The sequence below is a fragment of the Mandrillus leucophaeus genome, unplaced genomic scaffold (assembly GCF_000951045.1).
Source record: "Mandrillus leucophaeus isolate KB7577 unplaced genomic scaffold, Mleu.le_1.0 Scaffold39, whole genome shotgun sequence".
Taxonomy (NCBI): domain Eukaryota; kingdom Metazoa; phylum Chordata; class Mammalia; order Primates; family Cercopithecidae; genus Mandrillus; species Mandrillus leucophaeus.
In genome coordinates, this window is record NW_012104142.1 from 5,468,934 (window position 1) to 5,483,079 (window position 14,146).

A 14,146-nucleotide genomic window follows, 5' to 3' on the forward strand; every position below is an offset into this window, starting at 1 on the left:
ATCCGCCCGTCTCGGCCTCCCAAAGTGCTGGGATTACAGGCTTGAGCCACCGCGCCCGGCCTGTTCCAGCCCTTTCTTAAGACATAACCCCGAAATTTTGCCTTTACCAGACTCTCAAACCTTCATGTGCTTTGGATGCATGAAAGTGTTAAAATTCACAGATTCTGCCTCCCAGCCAAGGCCTCCAGAATATGAATTCCAAGCTGGGCCCCGGATGTGCATGGTTTGAGCTGGCTCCTTGGGCTAATCTTACATGGCTGCACATGACCTTCATCTTTGAGACCAGTAGTATCTAGAAAGGTTGGCAGGAAACTTGTTCTGTAATGGTGCCTGTATCCATCCTCTCCCCTCCACCTCAGCAGTCACTGCTTTATTTCAGGTCTCATTTTATGCAATTGCTCTTCCCTTCAGCCATAAAGAAGATACTGAAGTTCCCAGAATCATCATGCTGTTTCAACCTCGTGTATCTTCACATGCACTCTTCCCTCTGCCTGGACTATCCCTCCCCTCCTGTTTGCTCCTTAACCCAGCAAAATCCAGCTACTCCCTCAAGCTCAATTCCTGGGCTGTCTCCTTCTGGAAGATTCCTGTTCTGGTTTGGATGTTTATCTGTCTGCTCCCCCAGCACCTGCCGGGTGCACACCTCCCTGAGACCTTAGCAGACTGCAGAGAACCAGTAGCTGCCTTGTGTCTCTCCCACTGTGAACACTTTAAAAGGTGGATTAAGTTTTGCCTTCCCAACTCCCAGGGGCATGGCAGGTATCTTTTTTTTGGTTGTTTATTTTTTGAGACAGGGTTTCACTCTGTCACCCAGGCTGGAGAGTGGAGTAGCTTGATCTTGGCTCACTGCAGGCTCGAATTCCCTGGGCTTAGGCAATTCTCTCACCTCAGCCTCCCAAGTAGCTGTGACTACAGGTACACATCACTATGCCCAGTTAATTTTTTTTTTCCCCCACAGACAAGGTTTGGCCTAGGCTGGTCTCGAACTCCTGGACTCAAACAATCCTCTTGCCTCAGCATCCCAAAATGCTGGGATTACAGGAGTGAAGCCACTGCACCCGGCTTGCCAAATCATTTCTATCAGCACTCTCACCATAGCTTCCCTGCTCCATAGCCTACAGTATTTCCCATGGTCTGACACAGAAACTTCCAATTCTGCCTGATAAGACTGATCCAACCATATTTTTGACATCCCTCTACCACACACCCTGTGTTCTCATTGGGCAGAGAACATCAATATGTATAGGAGAACCCATACACATATAATTTGTTGCTTTTAAGTTATAGAAATGGCATGTTCTTTTCTTTTCTCTTTTCTTTATTTTCAGATGGAGTCTCGCTCTGTTGCCCAGGCTGGAGTGCAATGGCGCAACCTTGGCTCACTACAACCTCCGCCTCCTGGGTTCAAGCCACTCTCCTGCCTCAGCCTCCCGAGTAGCTGGGATTACAGGCACTGGCCATTATGACTGGCTAATTTTTGTATTTTTGTAGAGATGGAGTTTCACCAGGTTGGCCAGGCTGGTCTTGAACTCTTGACCTCAGGTGATCCACCTGCCTTGGCCTCCCAAAGTGCTGGGATTACAGGAGTGAGCCACGAAGCCTGGCACATATTCTTAATTTAAATAAAACATATAGCAGAAAGTAAAACTGCAAAGTGAGTCTCACCTATGTCCCTGCAGCTTTCTCCAGTAAGCTCTCTCCTATGAGCTTCCTGGACTAAACCATCTCACGTGGGTCCACCAGCAGCGCTCAGCTGACTCCAGGGCACGGCCCCCTTCCTATGGCGACCAAAAGCCACACCCGCTCTTACACCTCTGTTATGTACCCCTCAGAACAGAATGCTGCATGGACCTCTGACGGACAGGTACTTATTAAACACTCTCTCCAACTAAACCTGCCCCTTTTCCTCACCTGGCTCCATCCATGTAGCTCAGGGGCAGAGCTTGGGGACTGCACGATGCCCCCAGCTCCATGTCAGAGGGTGTGCGCGGAGCCCAAGCTCTCCTGCAAGGAGTGGAAGGACAGAGAAGCAGGCATGCAGAGAATAAGGGAAAGAGGAGGGAGTGGGGAGGGAACGGGGCGCGTGTGTGTATCTCAGCTGTGGACGCAAGATCTTGGGAAAAGGTCCAGTGAAAATCTAGTCTAGAGTGTAAGTTGGGAGGCTTCAAGATAGCATGAGCTCCTACCCAATGCCCTAGCCCCAGGATCCTTTCTGTCCCCAAAGCATCTACAGAATGTCTTGGGCCCTGTGGGTAGCCCCAGCCACCTCTCCTCTACCTTGGCCAAGCAGCCATTCCCAGCAGGGCTCCTGGTGAGTCCCAGGTCCCTCCTCTTGCCCCAGTCCCATGGGAAAAGCTCCCTCACCCAGTGGGAACAAGCCGTGATCCACCATGGCCCTTGCCTTTTCCTGAGGAGCCTATGCATCAAGAAAGCTCGAGGCTCTGGCACTCAGTGGGATCTGAAAGTGTTGTAGAGAGAAGGAAAAAGACCAAAAGGAGAGTGGTTTCAGGTTCCAAGCCCCATACCCTGCCTAAATCACTCAGTCAAACTTGGCTTTCACTTGATTAAAAGGGTTTGTGATAAAAAGGAAAAAAAGAAAGATAACCAAATGACCTAAAAAACCCAGAGTCAAGCCCTGGAGATGAAGCATCCGTGTGGAAGTCAGGTTCCGGATTCAGCTCTGGTATAAACTATGATTTGGATCACTTCCCCTGAGTCATTCCCATCCAGCTAGGGCCAGGAAAAATACCTCCCTACTTCCCTCTCAGGCCAGCAAAACCTTCTGTTCTGAGCACAAAGGCATCTGGTTTAAAGCAGACTAGCAAGGATAGGAAGATTCCCTGGGAAAGGCGGAACCAGGTGCCAAGAATTCCCATAGTGACTGCGGGGATAAAGAGGTCAGTCTGCTCAGAGGCTGGAGACACTTACCTTGACACCGCCATCCGACTTCTTGTTCAATAGGCTTTTGGCAGCTGTGAAAACAAAGAGGAAAATCAAGTCTCCTGCACTGTACCCTCTCCCCCACCTGAAGTCCGGCAGCCAGATCCACAAGAGAGTGCTGTGTCTGACAAGGGGGCCAAGGATCTCCCGAAACCCCCGAAAGAGGCACTTCCTATAGCCTCTTGGCAAGAAGGCGATCTCAAGTGGCGTCAGAGCCCTCAGGGTGGCACCTCAGGATCTCCTCTGCAGGAAAAAGGGCATGGATGCACGGCACTTAGAGGAGAAACCATGCTCAGTACTGGAGCTGCCTGGGACACTGGGGACTCTGCCTTTGACAGCTTCCACCCAGGCCTGGAAGCAGAGTGCCAGGGTGAAAGGGTGAGGGCTCCATCCCTAGGTGCCATGGCAGTTCTCTGGATGGCCAAACTGCAAGGATGCAAGACATCTCCTGAGTGTTCTCAAGAAGCAGAGTGTCACAGTTCACACAGGAGACCAGAGGACAGACAGACACAGATACAGAAACCAGGACCACCTACAGGAGGGTTTTGCCAGGGGGTTGAAGCCTTCACTGGGCAGGTCCTCACCAGGTTCACTGGGTCCTAGCTGCCACCCTTTTCCCCAGTGTCCACTCTCTGGACCCGTGAGCAGGAAGGACTGGGCAGAATAATGAGCTGTCAAACAGATTCTAGCCAGGCATGGGGTGACGCTCCAGGCTGATGAGCTCTGTGCCAGAAGGCTGGTGATACCAGCTGGCCACAAAAGGCCACAGGAAGGCAGCAGACAGTGGGGAGGAGAGTCTGGGAGGCACAGGGAGATGGAATCAGCCCAACTGTCTGATCCACCTGGACTGCCTGCCTTGGGTTTTTATCTTGGTTCCACCACTTGCCAGCTGTGTGACCTTTGGTGAGTTACTTAACCTCTCTGAGCCTCAATTTCTTTATCTATAAAATGGGATAAAGTAGGGTCGACATCACAGAACAGTGGTGGGAATCCAGTGGGATTATGCATGAAAAGCACTTAGCAGAGTACCTGGCATATAGCAAGTACTCAGTAAGTGTCCACCATCGTTGTCACTATTGCTGCCACCCTCCTGCCCTTTGGGTAGCCATTCCTCCCCAATCTGTGTTCCGTCTCTCTCTAGTGAGACTAGGGGTCCTCCCATTACAAGAATTCTGGCTCCAGAAAAAGGTCTTTGATCTTATGTTGTGCTGGGTTTGAATGTTGTTTTTTAAATGTGTTGACTCCTGTGCCTGACCTACCACTGTCTTAAGTGCTTTCCACTCACCAGCCAGCTCTCAACACTGGTTGCCCATTAGGATCACCTGGGAGCTTAAAAAAGCATATAGCCTATCCTATCCCCAAGGCTCTGATTTTATTGTCTGGGGTGGGCTCCTGGCATTAAGACTTCTTATGAGCTCCCAGGTAACGGCTGTACTGCACAGGCAGGGCTGAGAGCCTTCGACAGGGTGATCTTAAGAACCACCATGTAATTTATCATCCCCGTTGGGGAGGTGAGGACACTAAGGCTGGGAGAGCTGATGTGACTCGCTCAGGGTGTGGCAAGGCTAGGATCTGAACCCAGGAACAGCTGGCTCTGAGGCTTCTGCACTCTGGAGCCTTTCAGACCTGGAGGCCTGAAAGCGCCAGACTTCACAATTTTGAGGGGCGCAGCTCCTCCGTGGGGTCTTAAACAGTGCTGCAGAAGTCTAGTCCTAGCACCAGGCAGCTCAGGGCAATGCCCAGCACTGTCTCTGAGGGCCCACTGTCGGCTGCGACCCTCCCAGGGCGTCGGGCTCTTGGCAAGTTTCCCGCTGCCCGGCTCCACGCCCCCAGGCTACTGCCCCCTGAGTTGGCAAGCGCCCAGCATGCATGGCTGGTTAGGGGGCTCCGTAACAACAATGCGCTTGCAGATGCCAAGTTAGGTAGTCCATCCGGCATGCCCATCTCAGCCCGCAAGCATGGGACTCGCCTCCCTGGTGAGTGGGCCTGGCATGCTGGCCCTCCTGGTGGGGTGGCAGGGGGCCGAGGCAGGCGGTCGGGGAGGACTCATGCCACGTACCTTGCCCGGCCAGGCCGGCGGCGCTCGCGGCAGGCGAGGCGGGGGCGGAGCTCTGCCTGCCAACTGAGGGGATACAGTCTCTCAGTGCACAGAGCCCCGCAAAGCCACAGGGCCGTCAGCAGCGAGCATGCCCCAGCGCAAGGCGCAGCCCAGGCGGCGTGGCCAAGCCAGCCGAGCTGGGGGAGCAGAGCGCCGAGGGCAGGCCGAGGAGGCAGGCACAGCCAGCCCTGCAGCAGTCTGGGAGCCTGGGAGGACCGGGCTGGGCCAGGGCATAGGGAACACTGCATCCCCACCAGATGGAGAGGGCAGCAGTGCCTGTCTCATGACCCCCTCAGGGGAGGGTCCATGGCGAAGTGCTTGAGCCGGTGAGAGGCAGGTGCCCCTTCTCAGGTAGCCCGGCCCTAGCTTAAGGCTGTGATGAAAAGCCCTCCCTTTTAGTCCTTCCCTCTTTAGAAGCTAAATGAGCCCACAATGAGTGAGCCGGGGGCGCAGAGCAGCCCTCTCCCCTCTCTACATCCCACACACTAGAGGGACTGGTGTGTGAGACCCAGGGAGGGTCTGTGGCCCTTGTGCAACTAAGTTTACTGGCGGGCCCCAGCTCCATGCCCCCCAGCCCCTCAGAGACACAGGTCCCTGTCTTAAGGGAGGTAGCCGGGAGAGGCAGCATTTTCAGTCTGTGTGTCGCAGTGTGCTGAGGGAGAAGGTACCCAAGAGATAAGCCCCAGAAAGAAAACAAAGGCTGCTGAAGCAATACACTCTGGAGGCCCCGATTCGCTGTTAGCCAAACTGCTAGAGTCCAGGCTGAGCCACATCTCCTATTGGGGGTCAACTCAAAAAACAGCCCTAGGGAAATATATCGGTGCCCTTCCTTCTTGATTGCATCCATAGACACCTCTTTCTGCAGAAGCTTCCGGACAGACTCTGTCCTCACCTGTCCCAGAGTCAGGACAGAAGAGGACATCCTGGAATGCTTGCGGCATTGTTTGTCTCCTCTGACCCAAGGCAAAGTGAGCTCAAAGGCCAGTCTAGGTCTGGCCAATAAGAACACGAGGCGCTATTGGGATGAATAAAATGCTTTGTCCTAACACTCGATTTCCTGAAACCAGGATGCCAGTTTCCTGAAATGGAGGGGGAGGCTGACATGGAGGCCCGGGGCCACAAGACAGGGCCCTTGCTATTGACTGACCAGGCTAAAAGAAAAGCAGCATTCTGACTTCACATTTCTTCAACTTAGAGGGGAGAGAGGACAGAGCTTCGCTCTAGGGGCAGCACAGAAACGCCTTTAAATGTCCTCTGGAAAGGCTCGTAGACCCAAAAAGTAGAAGCTGCGTCACTAAAGCACAAGAAGCAGGGCGTGGGACTACAGTTGCAACTCCACCGGAGGCAGCCAGCCACGCTTCCCCGTTCCCATCTGCGAGAGGTGGATCCAGACCACAGTATGCCCGTTGTGGATACCCACAACACAAGATCAAGCCCCAAACCAGTGTTAAAGGAGGCCTGAGGCAGGGTACCACCAGCCCGGGCTTACTATCCAGCCCTGGCCTTCCAGAGCTCCATGGCTCTCAGGCTACACCACCAAGCCCTAGGCCTCCCTGCCTGCAGCATCCTCACAGCCAAGGCCCTTGGGGTTACCTGGAGCCAGCGCAGGTGAGCCCATCAGGACGGATACTCAGAAGCGGCTCCCACTGAGTGGTGGTTTAGGCTCCCACACAACCCCCTTTCCATGGTGGTGCAGAGGGGAAGCAAGGGAGGGAGTCTTATTATGGGAAGGAGAAGGGGTGTCTTGAACCAAAACAGTGAGGCAAGGGATTAGAGGGAGGGAGGACCGGGGGAGATGGCAAGCTGGGCAGAGCCCTCTCTGTCTTCAGTCTCCACATTAATCTATTCCTCACAAAAAAGCCACTGTGCTTCCCAATTGAAGGCAAACAATAATAGGGGCTGGGGTAAGGGTGGGGGCAAGAGGGGAGTGGAGTGTCTTGCATCTTAAAAAGAAATGTCAAGTGTGATTTACAAATTATTGGTCCCACCTCTCCCAATTCTTCATGCAAATTTAAGCAAGTTCCTTTCCCTCTCTCCTGCTGGTCTTTATTTCTTCACTTTTATAGCTAGCATCATAGGGAATATTTTAAGCACAAGTCGCCGCAAAAGGTTTAAACATCTGGAATAGTTTCTATTAGTCATCTCCACTTGGGCAAAATAAAGTAAGAGATCGTCCCAGCAGGCAAATGAATGGTGGCAATTTGGCAATTGAGAAGACTCGCTGTACCTCATCTCTCTTTTCTTCCCCCAGCACATTCTCCAAGATCCTAGAGTGGCTACAATCTGTAAAGTGCTGAGAGTCTTCAGAGAGTTAAATAAGAATCCAGAGAAACAAGGTACATAGCAAGGTGGGCAGACTACTCCTTGGGAAGTTCTAGGAAATAGAATTCACAAATGTGAGTCCAGCCCCTGAATCTCAGGAGCAGGACTCAGCAGCAGCAGCAGCAGCAGCCCCTCAAAACAGGATCCTCACTCGCCCTGGTCAAGGTGTGGCCCAGGACGCCGAGGAAACCCAGCGGTGCCTGGGATGGCAACAGCCCATTCCTGACCCACTCACCTCGGCATAATCAAAGTACACAGCTGGGAAAACATACCTGAGAAGTTCCTGGAGACAAGCATGGTTGTGAGGATGGCACCCTGGGGAAAGAGGAAGGTCCTGTGAATTCACTGAGACCCTAGAAAAGGGCAGGCTGGTCTTAGGCAAAGGCAGGTACAGGATAGAGCCTGAAGACATCAGGCCTCTGGGCCCCCTCCCCTGTGACATGTACAACCTTCAGAGCCCAGCTCCAGCCCGGAGGGGAGCTTCCTTCTGTAATGGGGCAGGAGCCACACTTGTGCAAGGCATGATGTCAAGGAGGCTGGCAGCCCAGAAATGACACTCACCTTCAGTTTTCTCCGGGCGTTGAACTTGCGCAAACACTCCACAGTCTCCTGACGATGCATCATGGATGCCACCGTGGATCGTTGCTAGAAACCAAACAGACAGGCTGTGAGCCCCAGCCCAGATCCTCTGCCCCTCCCACAGTCCTGGTACCAACACCATGTCCAGGACAGGGTCACGCACTCAGCCACCCCAGAGTTGCTCTGAAGATGAAATGAGGTCACAGATAACACTTTAGAATAAAAGCACTACCCCAAACTCAAGGTTACAAAGGACAACATGAACGTGAGAACGCCGTAACTGATGCTAGACGGGCTGCTAAGAGCACGTCCTATTCTTCCTTGGGAAACGGAGGCTATGGAACAGAAGAGTACCCTGGGGGCTGTGATCCTCATTCAGTTACTCCTTAGGCAGCTGCTTACTGAGCACCTACTGCGTTCCAGATGCTCAGCAGCGAGAGAACGGCAGGGTTCCTGCTCTCTACAGAGGACGTTCCTTCCTTCCAAGAGCCCCTCTCAACACACACCCAGCAAGGTCCTGAATGAAGCCGTGATCCCAGAAGCTAAGGATCGTCACCTTGAAGCATCAATTCTTTTCATCATTCTGGATGGAATTTTTTTTTTTTTTTTCTCCAACGGAGTCTCACTTTGTCATTCAGGCTGGAGTGCAGTGATGTGATCTCGGCTCGCCGTAGCCTCCGCCTCCCAGGTTTTCCTGTCTTGGCCTTCTGAGTAGCTGGGATTACACGCACATCCTACCACACCCAGCTAATTTTTGTATTTTTAGTAGAGATGGGGTTGGCCATGTTGGCCAGGCTGGTGGTCTTGAACTCCTGACCTCAAGTGATCCGCTCGCTCACTTCGGCCTCCCAGAGTGCTGGGATTACAGGTGTGAGCCACCGTGCCTGGCCTTTTTTGGATGGAAATTTGTCTTCAATGAATTTACTGCTAACTTCCTGGCCTCCTTAAACAGAGTCCATGGGACATAGTCTACATTTCCTCGATGACTCAGTTGTCAATACCAGCATCAATTATTATGTAATTTCAGAATATAGTGATGTCCTCAGGGGCTCAAGATACATAGGACTGTAGAGGGTAGGGCCTGCAAAAATGACCCCAGAACAGAATACTTCCCCCATTCTTGGATGCCTGTTTCAGGTTGCTTGCCCTCTCCCCTTGCTGTTGCTGTCTTCACCAGCCTGTCAGAAAAACAAATCCTGGCACCTGCAGCCAGGTACCCACACCACCACGGGGCCTCCTCGTGATCCTTTCCCTCACCCTTGGCCCACTCTTTCCAGGTCCGGAGGCAACTCTCCCCACCTTCTCTACCTTCCCCAAGTCTCTCATTTTGCCTCCTCCTTGGTGTAAATTTCTCCAAAAGCAAAATGAGAGGTCATCAGCAAGAACCCCTTTCAGCTCAGACTCCCACTCAGAAAGCGATTTTCACCTGCCTCCACCCTAACAGGAGTCTCAGGGGGATCATGCCTCATGCCTGGGGTGGACCCCTTGCCCTTGGCTCAGGAGCTCCCTCTCTTTTTCTGCTATCCAAACCTTTGCTTCCCCAATTAGCCAGGATCTTCAACTCTTTTCCTTTGGACTAGATTCTTCTCTATAAATTATAGTTAAGCCTCTCCTTAAATTAAAAAAAAAATTTTTTTTTGAAACAGCATCTCACTCTGTTGCCCAGGCTAGGGTGCGGTAGCACAGTCATGGCTTATTGCAGCCTGCAACTCTCTAGGCTCAGGTGATTCTCTCATCTCAGCCTCCCAAGTAGCTAATTTAAAAAATTTTTTTGTAGAGATGGGGTTTTGCCACGTTGCCCAGGCTGGTCTCAAACTCCTGCGCTCAAGTGATCTACCCACCTTGGCTTCCCAAAGTGCTGGGGACTACAGGTGTGAGCCACCACGCCTTGCCAATATAATCTTTAAAAAGAATTTTTTTTTTTAGAGGCAGAGTCTCCCTCTGTCACCCAGGCTGGAGTGCAGTGTCATGATCTTGGCTCATTGCAACCTCCACCTCCTGGGTTCCAGTGATTCTCATGCCTCAGCCTCCCAAGTAGCTGGGATTATAGGTGTGTACCAACATACCCAGCTAATTTTTTATATTTTTCATAGAGATGGGGTTTCACTATGTTGGCCAGGCTGGTCTCGAACTCCTGGCCTCAAGTGATCTGCCCGCCTTGGCCTCCCAAAGTGCTGGGATTACAGGTGTGAGCCTTACATTAAAAGCTCCCCCAGCCCATCCTAATCGAAGTAGCACCATTTATTTCCCACCTCACTGCCTAGCTCCCCATGCCCCTCCTCACCTTCACTCCCTCTTTGTCTCACTGAAAACAGGCTTCCATCTTTCTCTCCACTGTCTTAGTGAAATGATGAAACAATGGCATCTAATGGTCAGAGCCAGGGGATTCTTCCCCAACTTAATCAGGGACTCTTCTGCATCTGATTCCTGACGTTCCCTTACTGAGACCCCGTTTCTTAGTTTCTGGGTCTTCTGGAAGGTCTCACTCTCATTGTCCTTTGCTGGGCCCCCTAACTCTCCCTGTCATTTAAATGCTGGTGTGTAGTGGCCATCTCGTCTCTACTACAGCAATACAAGCTCACCGTTAAGAACTCAACCAGCATAGGCACAGGCCCATCTATAGCATAGGAAGAGGCTATTTCTACAGCCTCACTACCAACTGCACAGAAATGACTACAACCTGGATTTCCAATTTTTAGCTTCTTTTCTAATCTCTAGGACCATATTTCTAACCACCCACTGGATGTGTCTGGCTGGAGGTTGCCAGACACCATACTCAGTAGGCACAAAATGAAAACCATCATCTTGTCTCACAAACAAGCTCCTCCTCTGGTTTTCTTCTGGGCCAATGAGGGTACAACTCTCCGCTCAGGGACCAACTTGAAACCTGGCCGTTCCCACAGATCCCTCTCTCTTCTTTGCTCCCCCAAATCCAACTGGAGAGAATTAAATCCTTTAGGTTCTCTCAAATATCTCTTGAATCTCAACACACTGCACCTTCCCCTATCCTTACCCTCCGCTGGGACCTCACCTGGTCTTGCTTAGACTATTATGACTATTAAAAAAGCCTCCTGAGCTCTCTGTCTCCAGCCCTTTTCTTTCAAAAATTTTCAATTCCCTTGTTTTTGTTTAAAGAGGTGGGGTCTGACCATCTTTCCCAGGCTGGAGTACAAACACTATTCACAGGTGCAATCATAGCTCATTGCAGCCTCAAACTCCTGGGCTTATGATCCTCCTGCCTCAGCTTCCCCAGTAGCTGAGACTATAGGCACGTGCCACCGTGCCTGGCAATTCATTTTTTATACAACTTTCAAAGTGTTCTTAAATGCAAATTTTGTTCCTTCTTTAAAACCCTTAAATGATTCCCTATGTTTCCAGAATAAAATCCAAACTCCTTAAGCAGAAACTTGTATGTCAGGGAATCTTTTGCCTCATTCTCTTGCATTCTGATATTTGCAGCCTCATCGACAACCAAACAACTCAACATTCCTTTAACTCACCACAGTTTCCCATAACCTCTTACCGTGCTAAACCCTGCAGGTTAACGTTCTGAGGACCTCGTAATTTGCCAAGAACCAGGACAGGGGTGTCACCTCCTCCATGCAGCCTTCAGTAACCCCACTACCCACTAGGAACAGTAGGAGCTCCTGTACTCTCACTAGATTCTTGTACATACTTGTCACATTGTAACATGATTGCCAGTTTGAGTGCCTGTCTCCCTAGATGATCTTTGGGGGCAGGGACCATGCCTCATTCATCTTTGTATCTCCAGCACCCAGACGGTGACCAGCACCAAAGAGGTATTCAATAAACACAGAATGGACAGATAAATAATGCCTCGTGGTTGTCAAGATGCCTAACTTACCAAATCCTCTTTTTTGAAAGTAGACATTTCAGCTTGAAAGAATTGTGTATGAAAACAGAGTACGTCGCCCCAAACTGATAGCCTTAGGGGACTCTCCTAGGACTTCAGCACAGAAGCTTTATGCCTCACCTTCTATGCTTTTAATGACTCAGAGACCCCTTCTGTTGATTTGTTGGGTCTTGGTCCCTGTTCCATTGGAGTTGAGATCTGAGTATGGACCCCAGCTTGGGAATTCACTTTGGGTTTTGCTAGCTGCTTTCTATCACCAGCTACCCGGAGTCTGCAAGGGTCAACCTGATCCCTCATCTAAGAACAGAACCAATCCCAGTCTGACAGCCATGAGTAGGGGAGAGAGGAGTAGCAGCCCGCCAGCCCCCATCAGCCTCCCGAGTCTCCCTGGTGACATTTATTGACCCTGGCCCTCAACAGTCCTCTGCCCGCCTGCTCAGTTCTTGCTTGGGGCCCAGAATGAATCTCTGCTGGTAAGAGGGAGGAGGTGGTACCGAGGGCACATGGAGGGCTGACACCCCTGAGCTCCTTGGCCACTGGCAAAGATACTTACACAGACCCACGGGTGCTTGAGAGCCTGGTCAGCCGTGATGCGCTTTGCTGGGTTTATGGTCAGCATCTGGTTGATCAAGTTCTTGGCTTCAGGAGTTACCGTGTCCCATTCTGGTGATGGGAACTAAGGAGCAGGAACAGGGAGAGGAGGAATATGATACTGGTGAGCTTCACACCCTGAAACATTGGCTCTGTCTTCAACTCAACTCCTGTAATTGGGATGCTCTGTGGTACCTAAAGCTGTGACCAGCAGAGCTGGAGAAGCCCTGGGGCTATCCCAGAACCTGTGTCAACTTAAAGACTGGGAAAGACAGACAGAACACTCATGGTTAGAACACCAGAATATCAGATCAGAGCAGGAAGGGGACTCCAACATTCTCTGGTTTAAGCCCAGCTCTCTACTTAGGAGGGAATAGAGGCTCAGCAATGTGTCCAAGGTGCCACTGCAGTGAAGGGAGTCTCCAGGCCTTTTGTCCCTGTGTTACACAGCACACCAATGAGGCTGCTCCATTCTTTGCAAGTAAAGATCAAAGGACTTCAGTGGGCTCCTCAGTTTTAATTACAAAGAAGGCTGTGCAAAAGAAAGTTGCTCCCTGGGACATAGGGTGGCAAGAATTGGGCCCTGGATGCCCATCCCTGGGTCCTCAAAGTCCCCTGACACCCCCTGTATCACGTGACACACTAAACAAGCCTGCTCCCTTGGACAAAGCCCGAGGAGCAGGACATCTGCCCTTCCTGGCCTGGCTGCCCGGCTCTCTGGTCCTTACATCATAGGCTCCAGCCTTGATCTGCTGATACAGCTTGTGCTGATCCTCATCCCAGAAGGGAGGATAGCCCACCAGGAGGATATACAGGATGACCCCTACGAGACAGAACACACAGGTCATGGGGGTCAGTCGCCTACTTCCCTGAGGAACCAAGAAAAGCCATGCAGGGCTCAGAGCCACCTAGAAAGGCAGGGGCCATACCAGAGACAGAAGTGGATGCCAGCCAATAATGCTATGCTACCAGCCCCTCCTGCTATGCCTCACACTTCACGTCACCAAGTCACACCAGGGATTTCTTTAGGCACAACCCATCCTCTAGGGCGTGGGCAAATCCCTCTCCAAGAAGGATACAATGTCATCCCAGAAGCACTCAGGGAGGAGAGTGTGATGGGAACGGCCATTCCAGGGGCACTAGAGCAAACACCGTAATTTCACGTACACCAGGCATGTATGTGTGACCCGCAAGGAATAGCGATGCCTCTTTCTTGCCATCATCGGAAGTTAAGGGCCCTTAACAGCGAAAAGCTGAGAGCGTGGAATGGGCTTACCGCAGGCCCAGATATCCACAGGTTTTCCATAGGGATCTTTCCTCAAGACCTCAGGGGACAAGTAACCTGGGGTTCCAGCAAAACCTGTAGCAGAAGAGAGGGCAGAGGCATACTGAACCCACTTTCTTTCTCGTTAAATCCACACCAATCATTTCCCCCAAGTCCCTTCTCATTCCTGCTGCTTTTGCTACATAAGCTCTCAGCACATGGGCAGCAAGAGCTGACAGGCTGGGCTTCTTGTAATGCCTGGATTCTGAACCAGAGGACAAAGCCGTATGCCTACCAGGAACTCCAGCTCCTTCCCAGAGGCAGCAAGAAAGCAGTGCTGACAACAGCTAGACTTGCTGTAATGAGTCATGTAGGGCCAAGAGAGATCTCTGCACCCTCCCACCCTCTGCCAGTCTCTGAGGAGGCCAGGACCATTAAGGGTCTGGCTTCTAGTTCTTTGTTTTTTTTTTTTTTTTTT

The 14,146-nt window shown here is 51.5% G+C and overlaps 1 protein-coding gene across 1 annotated transcript in view; it reads right to left on the bottom strand.

Annotated features, from left to right (window-relative positions):
- Positions 1-14,146, bottom strand: part of CAMK2G (calcium/calmodulin-dependent protein kinase II gamma) — a 66,870-nt gene that overhangs the window by 28,474 nt on the left and 24,250 nt on the right. The window contains exons 6-11 of the mRNA XM_011991159.1: positions 13,681-13,764; positions 13,133-13,227; positions 12,367-12,489; positions 7,922-8,005; positions 7,633-7,675; positions 2,929-2,972 (exon numbers count right to left, since the gene is read on the bottom strand). Of these exons, the coding sequence (XP_011846549.1) occupies positions 2,929-2,972; positions 7,633-7,675; positions 7,922-8,005; positions 12,367-12,489; positions 13,133-13,227; positions 13,681-13,764 (473 nt within the window). The remainder of the gene's footprint in view (positions 1-2,928; positions 2,973-7,632; positions 7,676-7,921; positions 8,006-12,366; positions 12,490-13,132; positions 13,228-13,680; positions 13,765-14,146) is intronic.